This window comes from Falco cherrug, chromosome 2, assembly GCF_023634085.1.
Source record: "Falco cherrug isolate bFalChe1 chromosome 2, bFalChe1.pri, whole genome shotgun sequence".
Taxonomy (NCBI): Eukaryota; Metazoa; Chordata; class Aves; order Falconiformes; family Falconidae; genus Falco; species Falco cherrug.
The window spans coordinates 436,705-460,176 of NC_073698.1; the positions used below are offsets into that span (position 1 = coordinate 436,705).

The 23,472-nt window shown below is 56.0% G+C and overlaps 2 protein-coding genes across 9 annotated transcripts; one reads left to right on the forward strand and one right to left on the reverse strand.

Moving 5' to 3' along the window:
* Positions 1-527: 527 nt before the first annotated feature.
* On the reverse strand, positions 528-17,807 carry RNF121 (ring finger protein 121). Of its 8 annotated transcripts, none has more exons than XM_055702837.1 (9): positions 17,709-17,806; positions 11,133-11,170; positions 9,973-10,114; positions 8,835-8,989; positions 8,249-8,356; positions 7,322-7,442; positions 4,795-4,928; positions 2,848-2,949; positions 528-2,097 (listed from the first exon to the last, which is right to left on the reverse strand). In XM_055702837.1, exons 1-9 carry the CDS (start codon positions 17,763-17,765, stop codon positions 1,977-1,979), a joined length of 978 nt encoding a protein of 325 aa, XP_055558812.1. In that variant the 5' UTR covers positions 17,766-17,806; the 3' UTR covers positions 528-1,976. The 8 variants fall into 8 exon arrangements, with proteins under 8 accessions (XP_055558812.1, XP_055558817.1, XP_055558814.1 ...); XM_055702842.1 differs by having other exon boundaries at positions 2,024-2,111; positions 2,851-2,949; positions 17,709-17,807; XM_055702839.1 differs by lacking the exons at positions 528-2,097; positions 2,848-2,949 and adding an exon at positions 14,693-14,803 and having other exon boundaries at positions 2,956-4,928; positions 17,709-17,765.
* A 1,180-nt stretch (positions 17,808-18,987) lies between these two features.
* On the forward strand, positions 18,988-23,306 carry XNDC1N (XRCC1 N-terminal domain containing 1, N-terminal like). Its single transcript, XM_055702845.1, has 10 exons — positions 18,988-19,092; positions 19,180-19,283; positions 19,622-19,760; positions 19,849-20,004; positions 20,356-20,519; positions 20,723-20,799; positions 20,958-21,141; positions 21,646-21,730; positions 21,944-22,068; positions 22,731-23,306. Exons 1-10 carry the CDS (start codon positions 19,086-19,088, stop codon positions 23,013-23,015), a joined length of 1,326 nt encoding a protein of 441 aa, XP_055558820.1. The 5' UTR covers positions 18,988-19,085; the 3' UTR covers positions 23,016-23,306.
* The last annotated feature ends 166 nt before the right edge of the window (positions 23,307-23,472 follow it).

Here is a 23,472-nt window from a genome sequence, read left to right on the forward strand (position 1 = left end):
GTGCAGGCACAGGACCAACGCACCGCATGGAAAAAAGCCCCTAAAAGCCCAGTGAGTTTCCCGGCTGTTGTTATCAACAGTTCCCAGAAGGGCAGGACCACAGCTAGAAGGGTTCTCTCAGGGACATCTCCAAGCCTGCCAAGCACAACCCGTCCCCTTCCTTCCCACCAGGACGGGGACAGTGGCCGCATCATCCCCACAGCACCTGTGGGGATCTGTGGCCAGGGCTGCAACGGCACTGGCCCAGGGGCCCTGTGGGCACCGAGGGGCCAGAGGCAGCTCATGTATGGGGATAGCCCAGCACCCTCCGCTCCTCCACCACGTCCCTGATCCCCACAAAAGCCCAACCCAGCTGAGCTCAGGCTACCCTGATGTGAAATATGTGGGCAGGACCCGTGGGGAGGGTGCTTTGTCCCCAGCCACTTTTGGCATCTGTCCCCACTGAGGGAGAGCACAAAGGCAGAAGGAGGAACTGTGGCCTCACTCTAGAGCAAGGAAGACGATCAAGAAAAACCCTGGGCCGCATCTCCATTTCCAGGACTCTATTTCTGTGTTTGGCACAACATTGTGATGTGGTTTCACCCCAAAGAAAACCAAAAGGACTCAGCGGGGCATGTGGCGCAGCCACGCCAGGTCTCCCCTGGGTGACACAGCCTACGCTGCGCCCACAGCCGAGCTGCCACTGTGGCCACTTCCCAAATCCCCTGCACAACGTGGCACAGTCCCTCACACCAGGAACGGGGGTGACGCTGCCTCATGTGTCTCCGTCAGACCCCAGCACCCTCACGGGACACAGCTCAAGCCCTCACACTGCTGAGAGGGCTGGCTCCTGACCACCCCCAAAATGCTCCCAATTTCCCCCAGAGCCTCACAGCTGGCCCTGGGGTCAAGCACCTTGCTCCCACATGCTGCCATCACAGGCTGTACTCACCCGCTGCCAAAAAATGAGCCCAAAGCCCCTTGCACAAGATGGATGGGGGCACGGCTCCTTGTGCTGGCATGGCGAAACACCAGCAGCAGCCCAGCCCTGCCCACGCCCTTTGCTCGATCCCTTTTATTACAGCGCCAAAAAGAGCAATCCCCAGCGGGGCATCCCCCGCGCCCTGGGGCAGGGGCAACCCACTCTCAGGCTGCTCTTGACATACCGTCACCATCACAGAAAGAGGTGCAGGGAAAGAAACGGCACAGCACGCTCTGTGCCCTGGCTGGTCCCCGAGCTGCAGCAGCTGGGTGATGCCACCAGCTTCCAGGCAGGAATATAGAAAAAAGGGGGAGTGTACAAAAGGGTTAGCTGAGGCAGGGCACAGGCAGAGCCCACCACCACAGCGCGGGAGAGGGGCTCGGTTACTCCCCATGCACCCACGGCACCAGGGACCTGGCAGCCAAGAGTCTGGCCCATGGCAGTCAGTGTCCGGGCAGCAGTGTCCCTCTGTCCCCTCTTCCAGGGTGCTGAGCTCCAGCCCCCGCAGGCAGCCTCTCCTCTGCAGCCCCGCGCAGCAGAGGGGCCCAGCCCCGACCCTGCTTCCCCATGTCCCATCCTCGCTGCTGGGAAGGCTGCTCCGGGGAGCAAGCGTCAGAGCTGGCAAAGCCTCAGCCCTCTCCCTGTCACCTCTTCCGGCAAAGCAGCAGGAGAGGGAGATGGAGAACAGCCCCCAGTCAAACGCTCAGCACACCGGGGCCATGTGAAGGGCCAGAGAGGGGCTGGGGCAGGGAAACGGGACAAGCGTCTCTTTTCAGCTGCAATAGAAAGTTTTCAATATGCTCATTAAAATAATTGCTTTTTAAAAAAAGACTCCCCCAGCCCTAGTGGGAGGGGCCTCAGGGCAGAGTCCTCCTTCGGCCCCCAGTGCTGCAGTCCTTGGGGACGGCTGAGGTCCTGAGAAGTGACAGAGAAAAGCCAGCGTTTCCAGCCAGCTGCTGTCCCCTGCCCTGGGCACGTGTCCTCTCGTGGCTCCACGGCTCCCCACCGCCTGCCCTTATTCCAGCCCCAGGATGTAGTTGATGCCCTGGACCAGTCCGATGATCACCGGCTGCCAGGCCACCAGGTAGCGCAGCCAGTCCAGCAGCTGCCCATACATGACATGAGGCCTCTCCCAGCTGGGTAGGAAGGAGTTAAAGAACCACGGGGACAGGGACAAGAGGAGTGTAGCCCACCAAGGAGCCACTCAAAGCTGCCACACCACAGGGACAGGGGGAACAAAGCCTCAAGCCTCTGCAGCACTGGCTCCCTGGGGAGGGGTGGCTCTGGCCAGGCTGGGGCTCACCCCAGCTGTGCCTTGGCAAGGAGTGTGTGGGGTGCAACCAGGTGTCCTGCAGGATGTGGGGGTCCAGGTTGACCATCTCCTCCTCCCAGGGGACCGACACGACTTGCCTCAGAGAGGGGGCAACACACACGCTGCACAGGCAGCAAAATCCAGTGCCCGGCTCTGCGGGAACTCACTTCCCACAGGAACATCCACAGGCGGAAAAGCAAAACATGGGGCTTGAGCCATCCCTTACAGTGGTGCAGGGAGGGGGATGAGGGCTGCTGAGCCCTCCCATGGTAAGCAGGGGCTGTGGGGCTCAGCCATGAAGGGCTTCATGAACATTTTCATCTCTCACCGGAGGGAGCAGCACCCTCAGTGGAGCCCACAGCCTCCCAGCTCCCCAGACATGCCCACTGCCCCGTGCCAGGCAACACGCCCAGCTCACGGACAGATTTTGCAGTCTCTGCCATTGCTGTGGGCTGGTAGCCACCTGCCTGGGGGGGCCTGGCGAGCCCAAATGAGCAGCCAGCAGCTCCCAGGCATGGCCCCGAGCCCCTCATGCACCCTACCCACTGTTCCCCTTCACAAGGAGAAAGGATACGGGTTACTGAACATCCTCTTGAGATCCACCTTCTCTTTGCAGTATGGACACGTCTGCTTCTTCCCGACGATGCACCAGCCACGGATGCAGAATTCGTGAAACCTGGGGAGGGGCACGTTAAGGGGAACTGCTTCATGTTGGGGCAGGGGGAAACAATGATGGCACACAACTGAGCATGGAGGAAACCACTGAGCTTAAAAAAAAAGTCATCCCCATGCCACTGCACAGGGGATGGGGGAAATATCAGACAGGCAAGGGTGTCCACATTGCACAACTGCAGCCCTTTCCTAGAAGGCACAGCACCTTCCAGGCACAGAGGAAGGAGCTCACGGGGCAGTGGGCTGGGGAGGCATCATGAGGGCTATGATGAGACGGTGAAGAGTCTGTGTCTCGACAGTGCCCGGCACACATGTAACCCAGCACATGCTAACACCAGAGCAGGGTTAGACCGACACGGGTGGCTGGGGGAAGCTCCTCAATTTGAGAGTGGGAGCTGGCAGCAGAGGACTGGCAGGGATGTGTCTGGCTGCGAAATGCTGGGGCTTTGAGTGCTGGGAAGGTTTGTACAGCCCAGGAGAGCTCTGCAAACTTGACTCTGTGTGTTACACAAAGGCTTCTCAAGGATTAACAACGTATTTAAGGGATTTCTCCCAGGGACTGACTTGCAGGTGCCAGCTACGCTCCATCATGGCAGATGAGTAACAAGGATTTACTCAACCTGAGCCCAGCCCTGAAGAAGTCACAGGGAAACATGAGGTGGCTGCAGCCACCATGACACAGCTCTGGGGTGAGGCCGCTTGCCCTGTTGGGGAACTCTGCCATGCATAAGGGTGTCGCTGAGCAAACAAACTCCCCCAGGTAATGCCTCTGCTGCTCAGACCCAGGGTTAATGCCAGAGCAACAGCAGGAGCCACTCCCCCCAGGGGATTACCACAAGCACAGACTCCTTCAACAGCCACAACCCCCCACCAAGCTGCCACAGGGTGCGTGACAGGCAGGCTCAGGCCCTGCACGGGGTCAGATGCTGGGGCCAGGCTGGCATACACCTCGTAAACACTTTACAGCTATTAAATTTAGGTGAGTTTTGCCACCATGACCTTTGCTCAGGCCCAGTTTGGAAAGCACCTCGCAGCCAGTAACGCAAGCAGTGCCAGAGGACATCCCATCTCCACCGCTGAGTCACTGCCAGAAAAAACCCTGAGCCCTCCCCTGCTGGGGCTGAGCAACAACCAGGACTTCCAGTTTCAAAATCAGCTGAAGGGGAAGGGTGAGCAATTCCAGGGCGCCAGAAACCCCGCTGCGGCCAGAGTCGCTGGAGGATTTCTGGGGAAGGAGGAAGCTGCTGGACTGTGGCTGGAGTCGGCAGGGCAGGCACTGACTGGCAGCACGAGGCTGCAGGGGCTGTTTTCCAAGGGATGCTGTGTGGGGCAGGCAGTGTTTTCCCCCAACTCTTCCCTTCGGAGGCTCTCAGCCAGGACTTGCAGCAGTAGTTCTCCAACAAGGGGCCAGTGTGACACACAGAGCGCTGCTCGGCTGGACCAGGGACGCTTCACGCCCCTACCTCATGCTGACGGGAGCTGGCATGGCAGCAAGCGCTGGGCAGTCAAGTCCCAGCAGATTTAGCAAAGGTAGCTGGAAAGCAAGGCACAGCTCCACAGCAGCACTGCCACAGCAGGGGCAGCTGGAGAGGGGAAGGAAGAACAACCACTTGTAAAATGGAAGCAACGAGGCATTGATTTCAGGGACATGTGGGACTTTGCCTCTTTCCATGCCAAGTCAGCGATGACACAGGCAAGGATCACATGTAAAATCAGCAGAATGGCCCCAAGTCCCAGGACAGGCGTTTCTTCACCCCAGGCTGGAGAAGGTGCAGGGCAGGAGCTCTCTGCTGCCAGCCCTGGCAGGGAGCCAGCAAGGCAATGGGCTGGCTCCCAAGGAAAAGGATACACGTGGTTGCAGGAAAGGCGGTAGGTGTTCTCGATGATCCCCTCCTCATTGACATCCACGAAGATCTGCTGGCCGCAGACAGCGCAGACGCTGTCAGAGAGGTGCTTGGTGGGCATCCCCGAGGCGCTGTAGAACTGAGCGAGGGCAGAGCAGAGGGAAAGCAGTGACAGCAGGAGGGCACGTGTCCCATGCCTACGTCAGCACAGCTAAACTTTAAGGAGGGCTGGGGTCAGCACCTGGAGTCCAGCCTCAGCCTTTTGGGCTTAAAAACCTTGTTACAGGCCCAGCTGTGGGAAACAACTACAACAGGACAGGGAGCTGCTCAGCCATGTGGTGGCCGATCACACCCCAGCCCCTCTGCCAGCCCCACAACCCCCTCCCCATGCCGGGGACCAGCCCCCTTCACTCCCCGATGGCCTGGTCAGTTGTCAGCTGCCTGCTGGGCTGGTGCACCCATGCCAGGCAGCAAGGGCAGAGGCTGGGGGTGAGAGCAGGACAAGCTGGAGGTGACAGCTTTAACCCAAAATGGCAGCCTTGGGCTGGCAGTTGAATATGGTCCAAGCCTCCAGCCCCACGGGTCCCTGAAGCTCGGTCAGCTGAAGAGCGAAGCGCAGAGCAGCCACCCCCCAACCATTTCCAAGCCTGTTGGCTCAGCATCAGCCTGATGCAGCACGCAGGAGGGTGCAGGCACGCAACCACATCTCCCTGCGTGCAGCTCTGGTCCCACACGCTCCAGGGGTGGCCACGAGCCCTGGGTCACTCATGCTGTGTCCTGGCTAGGAGACACAGAATATCTCAAGTTGGAAGGGACCCATAAGGACCACTGAGTCCAACTCTCTACTCCTCAAAGGATTACGTAACACTAAACCACATGACTAAGAGCATTATCCAGATGCTCCTCGAACTCCTGACAGGCTTGGTGCTGTCACAACTTCCCTGGGAGTCCATTCCAGTGACAAGCCACCCTCTCAGTGAAGAGCCTTTCGCTAACATCCAGTCTGAACTTGCCCTGATGCAGCATTACCCCATCTCCTCGTGTCCTATGGCTGCTCACCAGAGAGAGACCAGCAGCTCCCCCTCCGCTGTCCCTCTTGAGGAAGCTGTAGAATGCCATGAGGTCACTCCTCAGTCTTCTCCAAACTGAAGAAGCCAAGTGAACTCAGCAGCTCTTCCTAGGTCTTGCCCTCGAGACCTTTCACAGTCTTGGTCGCCCTCCTCTGGACACACTCTAGTAGTGTGATGTCCTTCATACATGGAGGCACCCAAAACCGCACACCGAATTCGAGGTGGGGACGCACCAGTGCAGTGTAGAGTGGGACAATCTCCTCCACCGACCAGCTCACTGTGCTGGGCTTGACATGCCCCAGGACACAGTTGGCTCTCTGGGATGCCAGGCCACGCTATTGACTCATACTCAACTTGTCATCAGCCCAGGCTGCTCTCCAGCCTCTCGTCCCCCTAACCAGGATTACCCTGTTTCAGGTGGAGAATCTGAGACTTGCTCTTGTTAAATTTCACACAGTTGGCGATTGCCCAGCTCTGTAACGCCTCTCTGCCCTCAAGGGAGTCCACAGCTCCTCCTAGTTTAGTATCATCAGCAAAACCTGCCTCCAGCAGACCTGGCACAGCTTCGCTCTGACCACCCAATGGAGTGGCACCCTTGGGCCGTGGTGCCAACTAGCAGCAGCACCCTCCTGGCAGTCCTGCAGACAGGCCAGACCCTCGGGGAGTGCCTGGGCTGCTGTAGGCCTGTCCTGGGTACCCACCACCTATGCAGGGGGAGATCTGAGCTCTGCCAAGGTGTCCCAGTGTGAGTGGAAGGTGGCTGGTGAGGGGCTGGGGCTCCCCAGTCCTGCCAGGCAGAACCTCCAAGGAGCAGCAGCAGAAAGCTCTGAGAGGAGGAGGAATAAATAAAAGTCCAAGACCTTAAAGGGCTGCTGCAAAGCAGCAACATGACCTACTGCATGTAATTTTTGGTGGACTGCGGTTTTGTTTGGTAGCAGGTGAGTGGGCCACCACCGAAGGCACATGGGAACATAACCTCTGTCCACAGGGACAGCACAAGCTGCAGCAGATACAAGCAGCAGAAGGAAGCCCATGGTGTGAAGCCTTAAGTTCTTAAGTTAACACACCTGCCGCATGGTCCCAGAAGCAGGAGTGCTCTTTGGTACTGGAGATTTTAAAGACCCAGAGAGAGAATATTTGTCAGTTTAGAGAGGGGCTGAACAGATCCTTCCATTCCTTATTTCTTGTGCTTCTGGAGACTAGGGAACACCTGAAGAAGCTCTGCTCTTAAGGAAAGGTCTCAGAGCAGCTCTGTTACGCCAGAAACCTCCCAGCCTTGACCATGGCAGCGGGTCCAGAGAGAGCACAGCGGGAAAGGCAGCAGCCTCAGAAAGCCCTTCCTCAAGTCTGATGCACTTTCCCATTTGGGGGAGGCAAAAGCTATTGCTGCAACTGACACACTTCAGGCCCTCCCATAATGGGGCAGGACTCTCGCCTGGGGAAGAGCATGGCATTAACTCACCCCGATCGTTGAGGCCATGTAATCTGCACACATCTCAGCAAAGTCCCGCTCCAGAACCCCGTAGTAAAGACCATAAAAGAGGAGGGAGATGCCAAAGTCCATCGCATCTTCTGGTTTGATTCTACAACAGAAGAGCCAAAATGACATCAAGAGCTTTTTTGGGGGGGCTGCAGGGGTGCTGACATAGCACACAGTGCTAACTCCCATCACAAGAGCAGCAGACACATGTCACCCAGAAGCATCACCTGCAGAGGTCTTCTAGGTGCCTGCCCAGAACAGCCCCAGCCCCTGCTTCTGGGACACTTCTCCTTGGATGTCAAAAAGCAGCATTTGAATGGAGATGTGGGTGTAACACCCAGGTGTCTCATATCTGGTGCCCACCACCCTCACCAGCCTCTGGAATGAGCAGCTACAGTAATCTCCCAACTGTTTTGTGCACCAGATCAGCTCCCAGTAAGCCCCCAGTTAACACTTCCATGTCTGTGCAGGCAGCTGCCAGGTCTGCTCATATACCAGAGAAGGAATCAACCTCTCTAAAACATGAAGGCTTGGGCTAGGGTCCTCTGCTACCACACCTGGGCTGGCTGCCTGTTGCAGGTATCCCTTTGTCAGGGTAGCAAAGAAAATGCTACTCTTTATCAGGAAGCAAAGAAAATCCCACTGCTGCTCCCAGGCCAGACACAGGCAGAGATGGAGGAGCTGCTGCCAACACAGCTGAGTTGGAAGCAGGGCTCTCCAGCGACCCTGACCAGTTCAGGTAGCACCATCTTACCTGTGATCCTCTCAGCAAGAAAAGGACATCCCTGGAGTCTCTTTGGTCCCACTAATCAGATTGCTAAGACAACTGTTTTTCCAGAGTCGCAGCCTTACTCCACACAGTGTGTTACATCCCTCGCCCCAGGAGTGGGACCCAAAAGATTCACTCACCTGAACAATAAGTTAAGACCAAAAAGCGTAAACATCACAGCCATGTACCCTACAATTCCAGTGGCATAGCTGATCTTGTATATTAGTAGAAACCATTTATAAACCAGCCTGTAAAGAATTAAAACAAGAATTTAACTACTTCATTTTTTCCTGAAAGAAACTGCAGCAAGTACTTTGTAAACCTGGATGGTGGTGTCAGCAGACACTTCAACTAGCCACACACATGAGCTTTAAATTTCTATTTCAAGCCACAGAACCATCCCTGCCACAGGCCACTTACAGTCTTGACTTCCAAACCAGAAACCTCAGCATCTCCAAAGGCCACAAGCAAGTGTGCTTCATACTGGGAATGCCCTCGGATGAAGTATCTGCCTTTCCACCACCCACTCGCGTACCACATGCATTGGGCTGGCTGCCAGCAGCCAATTAGTGCTTTACACCGACTGACATGGGCAGCACGGGCAGGGGTTGAGTGCTCCCAAGGTACAAAGTTTAAGACAATGATCTGTGGCAGCAAAACTGGAAAGAGCGCCTTGTAATGATTCCCCTGGGGCTGAGGAGTTTTCCCAGAAACACATGTACTAACCTGGGTGTTGTCTGTACCAGAGGTTTTCGAGTTGCCCTGAAGGTGACAAAAGCTGTGACTGCTGAGAATAGCACCCAGATTACCAGGAACCGCCACCAATACAGCTTGATCGTGAAATACAGAGGCACTACCCACATCTGGAAGAGGGTCACCATCTGCAGGAACAGAGGAAAAGCATTTTGAGCTGGCTCTCTGCTCATCAGAAACACCCTGCCACTCCTGGCAGCTGTTCTCCCTGCATCAAAGGGCTCTGAATAGCAACCAGGAAACTCAGGAAGTTTGGTCTGTGGCACCCAGAGAACAGGCTCAGAGCCTGGCTGAAGAAGTTTGGGGCAGCAGCCACGTGATCCTTGGTAACAAAGGACTAGAGCCAGAGGGAGAATGCACAGGAAACATATCCAGAGGAAGGTACAGGAGATGACCACCTAACTAGTTGTAAGGCTGCTATATAAACCTTCACCTTTCCAAGGACCCGAACACAGCAACCATACAAACATCAGACGAATATTAAACAAGGAGACAGGTGCAGCGGAAGGTTTCAGACTCACCTCTGCCCTACAGCCTATTCCCAAAAGGGATCTACAGCCCTGCAGCTGAGCTCCTGTGGTGCTGCGGGAGGGGCAACAGGCAAACAGGTTCAGTTTAAAGTTCATAGAGGATTATAGGTATCGCCTCGAAACATTACTTCTGATACCGAAATCAGAGTGAGGTCAGTTAAGGTAGAATAACAGTCCCTGACAAGCCAGTGGCATCAGCAAGTGGCAGGTCTGCTCAGCAGACAATGCTGCCAGAACTGTCAAAACCAGGGGCCCAGCAGCAAGAAGTCCCCATTGCTTCTGAGGAAGCACCCAGAAAAAACAGCTTCTCTTTGCATTACCCTCAGGACAATACCGGAGATCTGTTTCTCCGATCACCTGGTGTCAAAGCACTATGAAAAACAGAGTTATTGGCATCACTTGTAACAGATGTAACCTCATCCCTAGCTAGAATCCCTGCAGGCTTCTGGGAAGACAAGGGGTATCTCAACACCAGCCAAAAAGAGAAAACCAGGAGCATACTTCTCATCAGCTAAAGGACAGCATCACTCAGCACTCACACCCAGCCTCAGAGACAAAATGGTTGCATGGGAGACACTTACGTTGTAGGAGCGAGGGTGCCTCTGCTTCCACTGAACCAACAGGAGCTGTGCCACCACCAGCGTGGCAATAAGGATGAGGACCATTTCGGCATGCATAGCCTCGTGACCACGGTGCTTGGCATGCATTCGTGCATGCTCCACCCTGCAACACAGGGAAAAGGTGGCTGAAGAGCATGCGGGCACAGATCACATGCTAACAGCACCGTGGGGCTGACAAACACCTCGGCACGGGCAGCCAGGAAGACCAGACTGAGAAACACCACGAAGGAGCATCGTGGAGATGGGTGCTGCATTGCAATCCAGAGGAGAAAAGACAAAAGGCTTCTCTGAGACTAGCTCATTCTTAAACTGTGAAAGCTAAGACTGCCATTCAGCCCACCCCGGTATGAACAAGGCAGAGAGAACTCACACTGACATATCTGAACTAAGGAACGTGGAGTACACGTTTCACGTAACTCACTCACCACTGCAACAGCATCAGCTGAGTGGCTGTCTGATGCCATGAGTGTGCACCAGCTCTCAGTACCAAACCCTCAGCCCAGTTTCAGAGCCACCAGCACCATCCTTCCTCTCACCCAGCAAGGAAAAGGCTTGGATGGGCAGGGCACAGTCTATAGCCAGCAAAACCCTCTGACTCTAGCAAATTGCTTCTCTCTGCCCTGGATAACCCCATGCGTATCCTGGAAGAAGAGATTTCCAGACTGATGCTCTGCAGACACACGGGATTTCTTTGCAGCTTGTGCTGTTTAACCAAAACCCAAGACAGAATTAAGACCTCTTACATCCTTACATCTCTGTCTCAAGCTGACAAGACAGTTCAACTTAGGGGGGAAAAAAAAAATATCCAAACCCAACAAATATGCCAAATTCTCTGATCTGAAGCCACCCTGTATAAATCCATACTGAGAGACCAGCCTTACTGTGCTTTCAACAAATGTCTGGCTGAAATGGGTTTGACTAGAGGAAAAGGAGGAGTATCTAGTCAGCAATTTAAAGGAAAAACACATTAGTATTGCCTTTTAGGACAGTTCCTACTTCCCTCTAACAAATAACGCTGTCCTCTCCCATCATGAAAATGGGCTGTGCTGCTGGTAGCTCTGGTCAGTAGCAGGAGCTCACTCAAGCTGTAATTGTCAGTTCACCTCACAACACAGACTCACCTCCATCTCTCTTCTGGGGACAAGTGTGAAAGATCAACCTAGGGAGAGAAAAAAAACACCACAGAAATCAGCTATTGAAGTACCAGCCTAGAACAGATAGCTGATTTCCTTCATCTGCCCAATCGGCACAGATGCTGGTTTATGTCCCACAGGAGCAAGGCTGTGCCTTGTCTACACCGCCTGCTCATCGCATGAAACACGGCCGCAGCACCTGGCTCCTTTATCTCCCGGTGAGATGCGATCAGTGATGACAGCAGCAGCAGCTGCAAAGGCATCCTGTGAGACCCCCAGGACTGCTCTTTGAGAACTTTCAGAAGGGGGAAACCCTAGATTCAGCAGCTTTAAACAACAAACCCTGGACATGCCGTCGTGACACTGCAGCCCAGAGCTGTCTTTTGACCCTCCAGGCAGTACAGGGAGAGCCACAGGGTCCCCCTGCTCCTCCACCACTTGCAAGTACCTTTCCCCTCATACTCCCATATTTCACTGCAGCTCACCGTCCTAGAGGAATTGGTTCAAGTCCCACATTCAAAACCCAGCCAGGCGTCTCTGGGCACATAGGGGCGATCCCAGTGCACATCAGAAACAGGACAGAGAGGGGAATCCCAAATTCCACCAGTGTGCAGGACAGGGGTTGGTGTCTACATGTCACCCACAAATCATTGACAAACAAATTTTCAGACAGAATCACGGAAGAAGAAAGATTTAGGACTTCCTTTGCTGACATGGCTGGGTGTCTCTCCCAGGTGTTACAGGCAGCAGGTTTTGCCCAACAGGAGAAACCAAGAGCAACAGGAGTTGCTGTTATTACCAACAAGAGATGATGAACTGGCGTAATCTGTGCTTAATGCAAGCTGAAACTGCCCAGCTGCACACAGAGCGTCAAGGACATCCTTTGCCTGACAGGTTTAGGGGACAGAAGGAACCAGCCTAAGTGATTTAGAAGGCCCCCCCTCTGCAGAACCATGACCCCAGGCTAACCTTCTCAGCTTGCAAGCAAGCAGCATTCAAAGGCCGAGTCTCACAGAATTCCCCATTTCCCCCAGCAAAATTTGGCATGAATACTCTCTCCATGAGGCATTTGGACTGGGCAGCAGTGAGGGGACCTTTGATACTGCATTTCAGCTTTCTCCTGGAGCTTTATATCTTCACATAAGAACTGAAGAGGCCTCCAGCACCAGTCACATTCCTGCACAGGCTCACTGGCTGGGCATCCCAGCACCAGCACAAACCCTGACACACAGTGCTGGGGATGCAGCAAACAAAATCCCACTGCTCTGACTTCATGTCACCTTTCCTCGGCAAGACACAAACACAGATAAAACCTACAGCAGCTCACCTGGGGCTGGGCATATAAACATACAGTTTACAACCCCCCAGCTGGCTGGAGACCCTCCAGCACAGCCGAGGGGCTGGCACTCGCCCTGGCTGCTAACTCTTCCCCAGCACAGCCACAGCCGAGTGCATGGCTGGCCAGCCCAGAATGACCCACACCTGGATGTTTACCAGCAAGGAGGTGTGGAACCATAAGAAAAGGTACCAAAACCAAGGCACAGCAAGGACTTTATCATCACGCTTTCCTGTACACACTGGAGACATGTACACAGGAACAGGCTCCACCTCAGCACCACCAGCCTTGGATCACTGGGTACTGAACCACAGGGATATCCCTCAACCTTGGGACTGTTCCCCAAACCGATGCCTTGCAGGCAGCACCTCCAATTACACCTGGGCTCAGCTGAGGACACACATAGCTGCCTCGCTTCCTCTGTGGCACCTAATTATATCCCAGGGTGAGGAGGCAGGAAAACACGTGCGTGGCAGCAATCCGTCTGTGTGCTGTTAGACATCTGCTGTGCTTCACCCTAGAGCAACACTTGCGAGAGGTTCAGTCCCCAAGGCCTTCAAGAAGTGCTTCAGTACTTAGGCAAATGCAAAACACAGACCTATGAAAACCCCTGTTCAAGCTCACTGGCCTGCCTGCATAGGAAACAGCATGTGACGATCTGACATTGACTCCAAGAAGTATGCTTGCATTGCCCAAATTCCCCAAGCTCTTCTGTTCCTAAAACATCCAGATTAATCAGTTCAGTCACTGCTTTCCCTTCAAAAAGTCAGCTACCCAATTCAGAGTTGGAACAACTGCTCTGATAAACAGTAAAAAAAAAAAAAAAAAAAATCATTCAAAAATGTTCTCAAATCACTGCAAGCAAAAGCTGATAAACTCCAAGTGCTTGTTGGCCCAGCTCAGCTCTGGCATAGGTCAACCCCTCTGCAAGCTCTGGGAAGTCACCAGGGGCTCCCACTGCCACTCCCCAGGAGATCCCTGCTCCCCCCAGGCTCTACCCCTGCCCTCACTGCATGAGGACATTTTACGAGCACAGACAGTCCAGCACCTTCCAAACACATCAATTATTTCTCCCCTCAGCATACAGCAGCTTGTGGTCACTCCTCTGTGGCACACCAGCAGCTGGTCCATCCACGCTGCTCTGTCCCACGCTCAGGGAACACTTTTCAGCCTCTGTCCTTCAGCATCTCCCCCAAATCTACAAATTCTTCCAGCAAATGAGCTAAAGCCTTCTCTGCCCCATACCCTAAGGCAATCCTGCATTTCACAGAGAAGAACGCTTCCTACCTAGCCATCCTCCAAAGCAGCAACTGCCATGTAAGCTGTCCTTGCAGGTGCAAGAATCCACAGCATCAGACACAATTTTCACTCAATTACAGGGACTGAGCTTCACCAGATTCCCCAGAGCTTAAAGCTCCTGAAATAACTTTGTTAAGGGGGGGCCAGGACGTGACAGACGGGATGTTCAAGCAGAGACAGAGCGATCTGATGACTGTCAGACACGACTTGGCAGAGCAGCCACTGCAAACTGAACCTTCCAGTTAACTCCTCCTTGATCTGCACACTCTTTTACCAAAGAAATCTAGCTTTGGTTCTAAAAATGAATAGCAATGGTGAATCCAAGCGTGAGAGACGGTGCCAGGAAGCACCTGCTCTTACCATTAAGTGTTTGTTCTATTTCTAGTTTGGGTCTGTCATTTTAACACCCAGGTTTTGGGTCCCTTTCTATCCCCATCAGCTAGGCTGAAGAGCCTCTGCTCATAAGTCTCCCTTTACCAGAGCAGAGAGGGGTTAGACAAGAACCATGACAATGACTGAAGTATCTGAAGATACACTCCACCAAGCCCTGAGCACCAAACCACTCCTGCTGGCAATACCAGCACAGGATGCCCTCTGTCTGACAAACCAGAGCTCTTAGAACAACTATTTTTTTAAAAAAACATAAGGAATTAAGAATTATATATTCTGCTAGCTCTCTCCTCCAGAACTCACGAACCACTCAAAAAGCCCAGCCCCCTCAGCGTGACAGCTTGGCGAAACTGGCTATCTATGACTAAAGTCCAATTCTCTCCACACACACAGTACCATGACCCTTGGAAGAAACTCATGCCACTCTTCAGTTTTCAGCAAACTTGTGATCCCCATCACCAGGACAGTCAAGAGAACTCCTCTCTAGGAAAACACAAAGGCTGCGGTTACCTATAATACAAACCTCATAACCGCCTGTTTCTCGCAGTCCAGAAGCAGGGAGACAGGAAGATCTCCAGGCACACGTACCAACCACCCAGCTGCAAGCTGGCTGTAATCTCCTTACGCTCTAAATCTGGGAAGGAGGTAAGGAGAATGTCTTGAGGACAGAGAATAAGCAGCTGCTGATTTCAATTCCAAGCTACAGACCAGCCTACAGTTCATGCTGCACAGCTCCACAGTATTTCGGCCATCAAAACCAACAGCAGCCAGCATCTGCTACGCACAGCACCGGGCAGAGGCACAAGAGCCGAGGGTCCAGGATGCCCGGGACCTGATTTCATCTCTCCCACAGCCCCAGCCTCAGTATATATTTCACATCACTCACTAGGAACAACCTGAAATAACTGGAAGATAAATCTCAAGAGAAATAAATACCTTTCAAGAGAATGCCCAGAGTGCAGTGATTCACCTGAAGCAGATTTTAAAGAGGCAGGCTCTTTAGTGAAGTCTGAGAAAATTTTGGAATCTCAAGTCTTCATTTCTTCTGCTCGCAAAACAGCACAGTAACAATCAGCAGGGAGTAAAAGGCCCTAACTGATCAAATGCTTCAACAATCACAAATTAAACCTTTGACAACAGCCTGAGTTACAACCAGGCAGAGCCAAAGCCACATGACACTCAGTGTTTATCCCACATGGGTGCACCAAGTGAAACGTTAAACTCCTTTCAGATCTCCACCGTGCACCAGCTCCACCGTTAACTGTTCGTCAGCAATGTGCTCAGCCCACAGAGCTGCCAAGATCTCAAACACAAGCACATGGATTTTGTCCTGATGGATGTGGATTTTGTGGAACCACAGCACAGAGTTAAGCACAGCCCGTCAGTTGCCTCCTCGCAACGCCCTCTCAGCCAGTCCCAAAAACAGTTTTCTGTTGGACTGAAAAACAGGAATTTCACTTCTAAGCATCTTCAGCTCTTCTATGTTTTTACATGGAAAAGGTTTCCCATCTACTGCTGGCACTGAACTAAAGAGCTCATGAGTGCAAGAGCTTACTGTTTACTTACTAGTTTGCTTTGAGTCTCACTTATCACAATGGAAGAGATTCACAGGGGGATGCCAGGGTTGCTTGTTCAGAGAGGAGTTCAGACAGCCTGGTTCCAGCATGCACACATACACCTTTGTGTTCTTCAAAGCCTGGCTGGACAAACACCTCTCTGGCATAAAAAAGCCACCAGTGAACATCTTAAAATATAACAAGAAGTAACGCAAGAGTGACCAACTTGTGGCTAAAGACATTTGGTCACTGGATTTGAGGCTGAATCCTCCTGTCATCCCACTGTACCTGCTCTTTGGCAGCAACACATGGCACAGGAAGGATGCACAAGCTCTTACTGCGCTTCAGGCAGACTGTCTCACCTTGCTCACACAGCTCAGCCATACAGGAGGGAAGTTCCACAAGTCAACCCTGCCAGTAAACTTCCCAAATACAACCTTCAGCACCTGAAAAATTTTAAGCCAAACTACCAATTCTTGAGGAAAAGCACTGAAAAACCCCAACTGCACCAGCCAAGCATCTTGTACCCCTTGTGTTGCTGCTCCAGCAGGGCTGCCAGCTGCACGCACACAGAACCACTCTGCAAGCAAAAGGAAAACTCCTGAGTACAAAGTGCCATGACGAAGCCTAGGACAGCAGTGCCATTACAGTGCTGTGGTACAGTGGCACACATGCCGTGGCAGACACAGATGCCACACTCCCGTTGTGTAGAAGCAGGCACGCCCCTGCTCTCAATTCCAGCTTTTTGAGCAGATTTTTTTTCTTTTTGGCTTTATAATTTTTCATCTCTGGGAATGCTTGAACACCATCATGGGAACAGTGGGAACTTCAATTAAAGCCCTCTACCTCACATGGCTTCAATTCCCCAAGAGCAACAAGGGCCACTGATTATCTCAGCACGGAAGTTCACACGGCGCAGCACCAAGGTGACAGGCAGAAGTCGCTGCCAGGAGAGAACACTACCCGTGCTGCCGGCATCCGAGGGCACCGCAAGCAGCCCCGCGTCCTCCCGTGTTCTCTGAAATGCAAATCCCACCCCAGTCTCGCATGGCTTTTCCAGCAGTGAGTTTTAAAGTCAGAGAATGAATTAACAGCAGAGAAGCTTCGCAGGTGCCAAAGGACCCAGCTAGTGTTTCCAGGGCCCCTCTTCAGCTGCTCCAGCTTGGGGGGCCCTGTCTGGAACAGGCACTTTGGCCACTTCAGGGATGCAAAGTCTTTCAGAGGCCCTTGTTGCCAATTACCTGCCATGTCCCAAACTGCCAGTTTCTCACACAGCTCAAAGGTTGCTCTGAGCTTCCCCTCCACCACCGCCCTCCTCCCCTGCGCTCCTCACAGCTGCCTCCAGCCACATCCAGCCTCTCACCCTGCACTCAGGACGGCCGCCCACCCCAGAGGCACATTCTCATCCATCTCACCCTTCCCCAGTGCCTCCGAGACCCACAGGGACCCCAGAGCCCTCCAAAGCCCCTCCTCCTGAGGCCCTGCAGATCCACTGCAGCTCACCAAAAAAAGCCCAAAGGCGCCCTCACCCAGAACCCCCCAATGCCCCGCTGCCCCAGGGGCCTTCAGATGCTCCCAGGGCCCTCCTGCCCCAGGGACCCCCAATATCCCCCTGCCCCAGGGGCCTGGAGATTCTCCCGGGGCCCTCCCGCCCCAGGGACTCCCAGAGCCCCTCAGCCCTAACGGTCCCCATACCCCCCCGCCCCAAAGCCCTGGAAGCTCCCAGTGCCCCAGACCCCCCTCCCCCGCCACGCCCCAGGGTCCCCCCAGGCAGCCTCAGTGCACACACCCCCACACCCGCCCGCCCCGCCTCCCCCGACCCCAGCACCCCCAGCCCCGAGCCCCCCGCAGCCCCCGCCGCAGGGCCCTGTCCCCTAGCCAGTGCGCCCAACCCGGTGTCCCCCGCCCCACAGCCCCCCTTCCCTAACCCTCCCGGGGGCCCCCAGCCCGCCCCGGTCCACGGCGCTCCCGGCCCCCCGCTACCTCCTCCACATCGCGCTCGACGGGACCCCCAACCTCCACCTCCAGCACCGCCGCCATCTTGCCCCCCCCGTCCCCAGCGGCCAGCTTCTTCCGCCACCGTCCGCCAATCACCGGCCACGCCGTCGCACCTCCGCTAATCGCTTGGCGCGGCGCTGCCCCGACGGCCAGTCAGAGGAGAGGAGGGGTGGGACAGCCGCCAGAGGCGCCGCTACAGGCAGAGGGAAGGGGCGAGCTGTCACGGCCAGGGATCTTCTGCCATTTCCAGTCCCGAAGTGGGACGCACAGTCCCTTCCGGTGGACCCGGTTACACCGGCCGCCTCGCACCGCGGGGCTAACGATGTCACCGCCCCCTTACGCTATTTCGGAGGGAGTGCACATGGCAGACGGTTCCTTAGGGCCGCGGCGCGGCAGCGCGGCCCAGCCAGAGGACTGCGTGTCCCGTCAGGCACCGCGGCCGCGGGCTCAAGCGAGGGGGGAGTGACAGGCCGGCGGGGACTGGGCCTCTGGGTCACGGGTCGGAGGTCAGGGGTCACCGGGTGTGAGCGGAAGATTCGGGCGGCGGCTTCGGGATCGGTGCGCCTCGGGGGGGAGGGGCTGGGGGGGCCGTGGGGCAGAGCCGTGAGGGGGCTGGGGGGCGAATGGGGAGGGGGCGGCCTGGGGGGCAGGGCTGGGGGTCACTAGGGTGGTGCGATGGGCTAGGGGGGCTGTGGGGCCGGGCTGTGAGGGGGCTGGGGGTGCAGTTGGGGGGTGGGCTGTGGGGCGGAGGGGGCTGTGGGGCACTGGGAGGTTGAATGGGCTGGGGGGGGGCTGAATGGGTAGGGGGGCTGCAGGGCACTGCGGGGGTGTAATGGGATGGGGGGTCATGGGGCAGAGCTGTGAGGGGGTCATGGGGTGGAACGGGGGGTGAATGGGGTGGGGGCTGGGGAGTTAATGGGGCTGGGGGGCATGGGGCAGAACTGGGGGCTACTGGGGTGGCAAAATGGATCTGGGGGGGTTGTGTGTGTGTCTGGGGACACCGGGGGGTGGGACTGGAGGGTCTGAGGGGAGTTGTGGGGAAGGACTAGGGGCACTGGGGTGACAGAATGGGGCTACAGCTTGTGGGCTGTGCGTGGGTGGCACCAGGGGGGTGGAATGGAGCCGGGGGGGTGGGTGGGGTTGTGGGGTGAGTTAAGAGCAGAGGGGTGGCTGAATGGGGCTGGGGGGTTGTGAGTCAGTTGGGGAGGGGTTAATGCTGTGGCAAAACAATGCCGCAAGGTCAGGGGGCAGAGCTGGGAGGCACTGGGGCTGGGGGGTGAGGTTGGAGTCAACGGGGACTAATGAAGAGGCTGCCCCAGAGCCCCCCACTTTGCACCATCTGAAAGTGGGGTGAGCTGTGCTATGGCAGGTGGGGGGCAGAGGCTTGGCTGGAGCCCCAGCTCCTCATTGCCAGGAGATGCTCAGTCCTGCCACAGACCTGCCCTCTCCTCACCAGGTGCTGGAGGGATCCAAAAGGAAGCTCGGTCCCGACAGAGAGTTGTCTCCAGGGGATCTCAGATGGCTCCAGTCAAAATCAGCTATGTTGTGTCCTTCTCGCAGGTCTCTGGGGTGTTTCCTCAAGGTGGGGGGCTCGATGGGAGGTTTGCAAAGCCCAGGTTTCCCTCTGAGTTGTTGAGGTCTCTGAAGAGGGAGGGGGGGTCTCGGTATGGGGTGTGACAGGGTGCAGCGCCACAGCTCTCCTTGTTAAGTACCAGCTGAAGCTTGCTAATTAGTGCTGAAGGGCAGGAATTGCGTGCAGTTCTTCCTCTCAAAAAGTGGAGTGCAATTTCTGTGCATTGCCAGAGAGTCCCCCGCACCCAGAACGAGGTGGAGGGGAAGGGGAAGGCAGGCAGGGAGGGAGCTGGTGTGTGACATGGCATCTCTGCCGTCACGTGCAGGACCCCAGGTACCCGGTGGAGAACTTGCTGCTTGAGGACAGCCTTCGTCCCTGGCTCAGCTGCCCCCAAGACCGCAGCAGGCAGCTGAGATTGGAGCTGCAGCTGGAGAGAGCCAGTCCCATCGGCTATGTGGATGTTGGTACCTTCCCTGCCGCCAGCTCGGGCAGGGCTGTACCCAGGATGGGCTCGGCAGCCCTGAACCTCACATCCTTCCTGCTTTAATACAGGCAACTGCGGCTGCGCCTTCCTCCAGATCGAGGTGGGACATTCCTCATGGCCACTAAACCAACCCTATCTCACCCTGGTGCCCAGTGTTGCGCTGATGACACCAGCTGACTCAAAGCTGGACCAGAACCGCTGCAGGGTCCGGATGCTTAAGGAAGGTAAGTATTGCCCGATATGAAGGAAAGAGGCCCGGAGCAGAGAGGCTGGGGGGCTGCCGATGGGCTGCAGCTAGCTGGGGGTGGTGGAAAGGGAAGGAGAGACTAAGGAATGACACGTAGGGATGGAGATCAGGGGTTGTGGCCATCCTGTTCACTGTGCAGCCTCAGGAGGGTTGTACCAGCTCTGATCCCATGCCCTGGCCTCTTCCCATACCCATAATCCCCCAGTTGTCACCGTGTCCTGGTTCTGCAGGGGGAACAATGACACAAGGTGACAAGCCGAGGTGGGAGCGGTGCTGGGACAGTGGTATCCAGTATGCCCCCTCCACCCTAATTGCTGCCCCTCTGCAGCAGACTTCCTGATGCTGGCAGTGGGGCAGAAGTGGGACCGCCTGCGGCTCACCTGCAGCCAGCCCTTCAGCAAGCACAGCCAGTTTGGACTGTCCTTCATCCGTGTGCGCACGCTGCTGGACCCTGAGGACATCCAGCCACCCCCTCCTTCACAGCAAAGCCTAGTAGGTGCCCCTTGTGTGCTCCTCATGCGGGAACCCACTGGGAGGTAGCAGTGATGGGGCTTCCACTGCTTCTTCCACTTCTGCTGCTCGTGCTTCATGGAGAGGGCAAGAGGTTGCTCTCCTGGCTGGACCAGGGGCTGCACCCGGGGTGAGGGTCACAGAGTGCCTGTCTTGATTCCCTAGGGCATTCCCTTGTCCTGCAGGAGGATCCCGAGCCCGCGGACAGCCCCTGGCGCTCCAGCCCTGCCTTTTGCTGGACTTTCTTTCCAAATCCATGCTCGTATGTAGCCCGCTCTGGTCCATCTCCATCCTTGCCCTGTGCAACCAGGCCTGGAGCCACCTTGAGGTGTTGCCTCCAAGCCCCCAGGTGCTTGGAGCTCTGGCTCCTGCCAGCCTGCCTGCTCTCACCTCCCCACGGGGCTGACTGTCTGCCTCCAGGAGCTCAAGGGAGGAGGAGCAGCTGAAGAGCCGCCTGCAGCAGCTAGAGCCAGCTGCCTGTAGCCCAGCCTGCCTCAGCCAACCAGCCCAGATGGTGCTGTCAGCAGTGCGGAGCCAGGCGCTGAGGCACAGAGCCAGCACAGGAGCCCGGGGGGTGACCCGGAGCTGCCAGCTGAGGACCCAGGTAAGCCAGAGCTGCCCATGGCTGGTGTAGGGCATATTGCAGTGCAGAGAGCCTTTGCATAGTTGGTACGCACCCCCCAAAATCGTCCAAATGGATCTTGTCCTGCTGAGGGCTCTGCCCGTGGCTGGAGTGATCCCACCTGGGGCAGGCTAGGGTGAATCCACAGCTGCCAGGGTGCTCCCCATGCCTGGAGGGATCCCATTTCTTCTGCCCCACTGGCTGCAGGCTGTGTCCTGGCAAGAGTGGCCTTCCTCTGTGCAAGTCACCCTCCTTACTGGCATGAGAGGAGTTCAATGGTAAATCCCACAGCCCACCGAGAAACCTCCTGCGTTCCATTTAGTGTCCGCAGCAAGGCAGCTGGAAGGGGTGATTGTTATTTTGTGTCACAGGGGTGGTTTTGTACCCCTGAATACTAGTGGTTCAGTTCTCACCCGGCCCCTTCCACCGCAAGATCTGGCACTGTCGGGCAGGGGGAACGATTACTTCTTGTCTGCTGTTCCCCAGGCTCTGCACGAGATGTCCCTGCAGCCCCCACGAGAGCCCACAGGCAGCCAGGCAGCAGGCAGAGACCTCCCAGCCCGGTGGGCAGGTAATCCATCCCTCAAGTCACCGTGTATCCCCTGCCCTCACCCCGGTGATTTGTCTGCTCTGAATCCCTCCTTGCCTGCTCCTGCTGGGCAGCTGGTGCACTGCTCCCTTCTTGCCAGATCTGGTCCCTGGCTGGGGTAGTCTTTCACTGCTTTGGGCAGGGCACAGCGGAGCAAGCCCTAAGCTCACGCCTGCTCTTGCAATGCCCCTGTAGGTCTCTGCCAGCTGCCTCAGGGCAGTCCACATCAGAAGGAAGAGCCAGAGCCCACAGCCGATGTGAGAGACAGGCCAAGAGGGGTGACAGCAGTCATGACACGGGCATTTGCCCCATATGCTCAGGTGGGTCCTCTGGCCTGAAACAGCCTCCCTGTAAACACGGAGTCTGCACGGCTGACTTGAGCAGGGAGCGGGACATGCTTCTGGGCCAGAGCACACTGTGTTTGTCTGTTCATCTGTCCAGCTGGTGCCTGAGTCCCCTCAGGCAGGCTGGGAGTTGAAGCGATGGTGGGAGAGACTTGTGGGGGGTGAGCCCAGAGCTCCATCCCCAGGAGCTGGGGCAGGTCCTGGCCCCGCCATCCCAGGCAGCAGCAGGATGGTGCTTGGGTGAGCTGTCCTGTGCTGTGGGAGCCACGGAGGCCAAGCTGAGCTGCATGAGAGCGGCTGTGGAGCTGCCACAGCATTGAGGTGGGTTCCAAGTGGAGGCGGCTGGGTTTGAAGAGAGGTGAGGGGACACCTGTGGCTGCTGCTGGCTCTGCTGTCCCCACATGTGCATTGAACCCCAGCTTTTCAGGGAGAAGCAGTGACAGCTGCACAGCCAGGACATGTCACTGCCACACATGCAGGGCACCCTGGCACCAGCCCTGTGACAGGCAGAAGAGGGATGATACAGCATATCAGGCATGCCAGGCTGCCACAGGAACCTTGAGGGAGAGCATGAGGCCCCTGTGCTCACCCCAGCACTGCAGAGCCTGGGACAATGGCGTCACCTCCCCTTTCTGCAGGTCACTTCAGCCTGGATCTCCTTGCACACACCTCCTGCTGTGGAGAGGAAGATCCTAATCCAGCCTGGCCTTCATCCTTGCAGGCAGAGGCATCCTGCAATGCCTGGGTGTGCTGCCCTATCTGTGAGCTGCCCTTTGATGTGGTGGAGGTGGAATGACATGCCAGCACTTGTGAGGAACAGGCAGGGACACCAGGCACCCTGGCCTCATCCTACCACCTGGGGTAGGGCTGTGAGCACAGTGCAGAGTGGGGACAAGCCCCATGTCATGGCACTCGGGGACTGAAGCAGTGCTGCTGCAGTGGCTGGAGACACTGACCAGAACCCTGCCTGCCCCATCCGGGCAAGCTGCTGCTTGCGCAGGCAGAGCCACAGGGCTGGACTGAGTTACACCATGGCAAGGCACAGGATTTGGGGAGGGAACAAGCCTGCCACGCTGGCAGAGAGGCAGCAGCCCTTGTGAATTTGTGGCAAGGCTTCTAGCCCCACAGCCAGACTTGGAGGAAGTGTGGGGGCTGCATGGGTGGCAAAACACTGTAATGACAGGAGCTGGTGCTAGAGAGTAAGTTAAAGGAGGGGAATCATGGTTTTCCACTCTTCAGGATGCACCCAGGTTCCCTGTTGCTGGCCTGGCTGCCCCTACAGGCACCTGGTGTAGGAGCCAGCAGCCACACATGGGCCATGGGCACAGTAGAAGGAATGACCCAGGACATGGAGAGCAGGAAAAAAAAGAAATACAATTT

Coding starts and splice junctions, on each gene's coding strand:
- XNDC1N (XM_055702845.1), top strand. Junction 19,761..19,848: donor CATCGGCTATGTGGATGTTG/GTACCTTCCCTG, acceptor GCTTTAATACAG/GCAACTGCGGCTGCGCCTTC. Junction 20,520..20,722: donor CTCCTTCACAGCAAAGCCTA/GTAGGTGCCCCT, acceptor CTTGTCCTGCAG/GAGGATCCCGAGCCCGCGGA.
- RNF121 (XM_055702835.1), bottom strand. CDS start 17,765: ATGGCGGCGGTGCTGGAGGTGGAGGTTGGGGGTCCCGTCGAGCGCGAT. Junction 8,990..9,972: donor GGCACCCTCGCTCCTACAAC/GTAAGTGTCTCC, acceptor CTGTTCCTGCAG/ATGGTGACCCTCTTCCAGAT. Junction 8,357..8,834: donor CTGGTACAGACAACACCCAG/GTTAGTACATGT, acceptor AATTCTTTACAG/GCTGGTTTATAAATGGTTTC.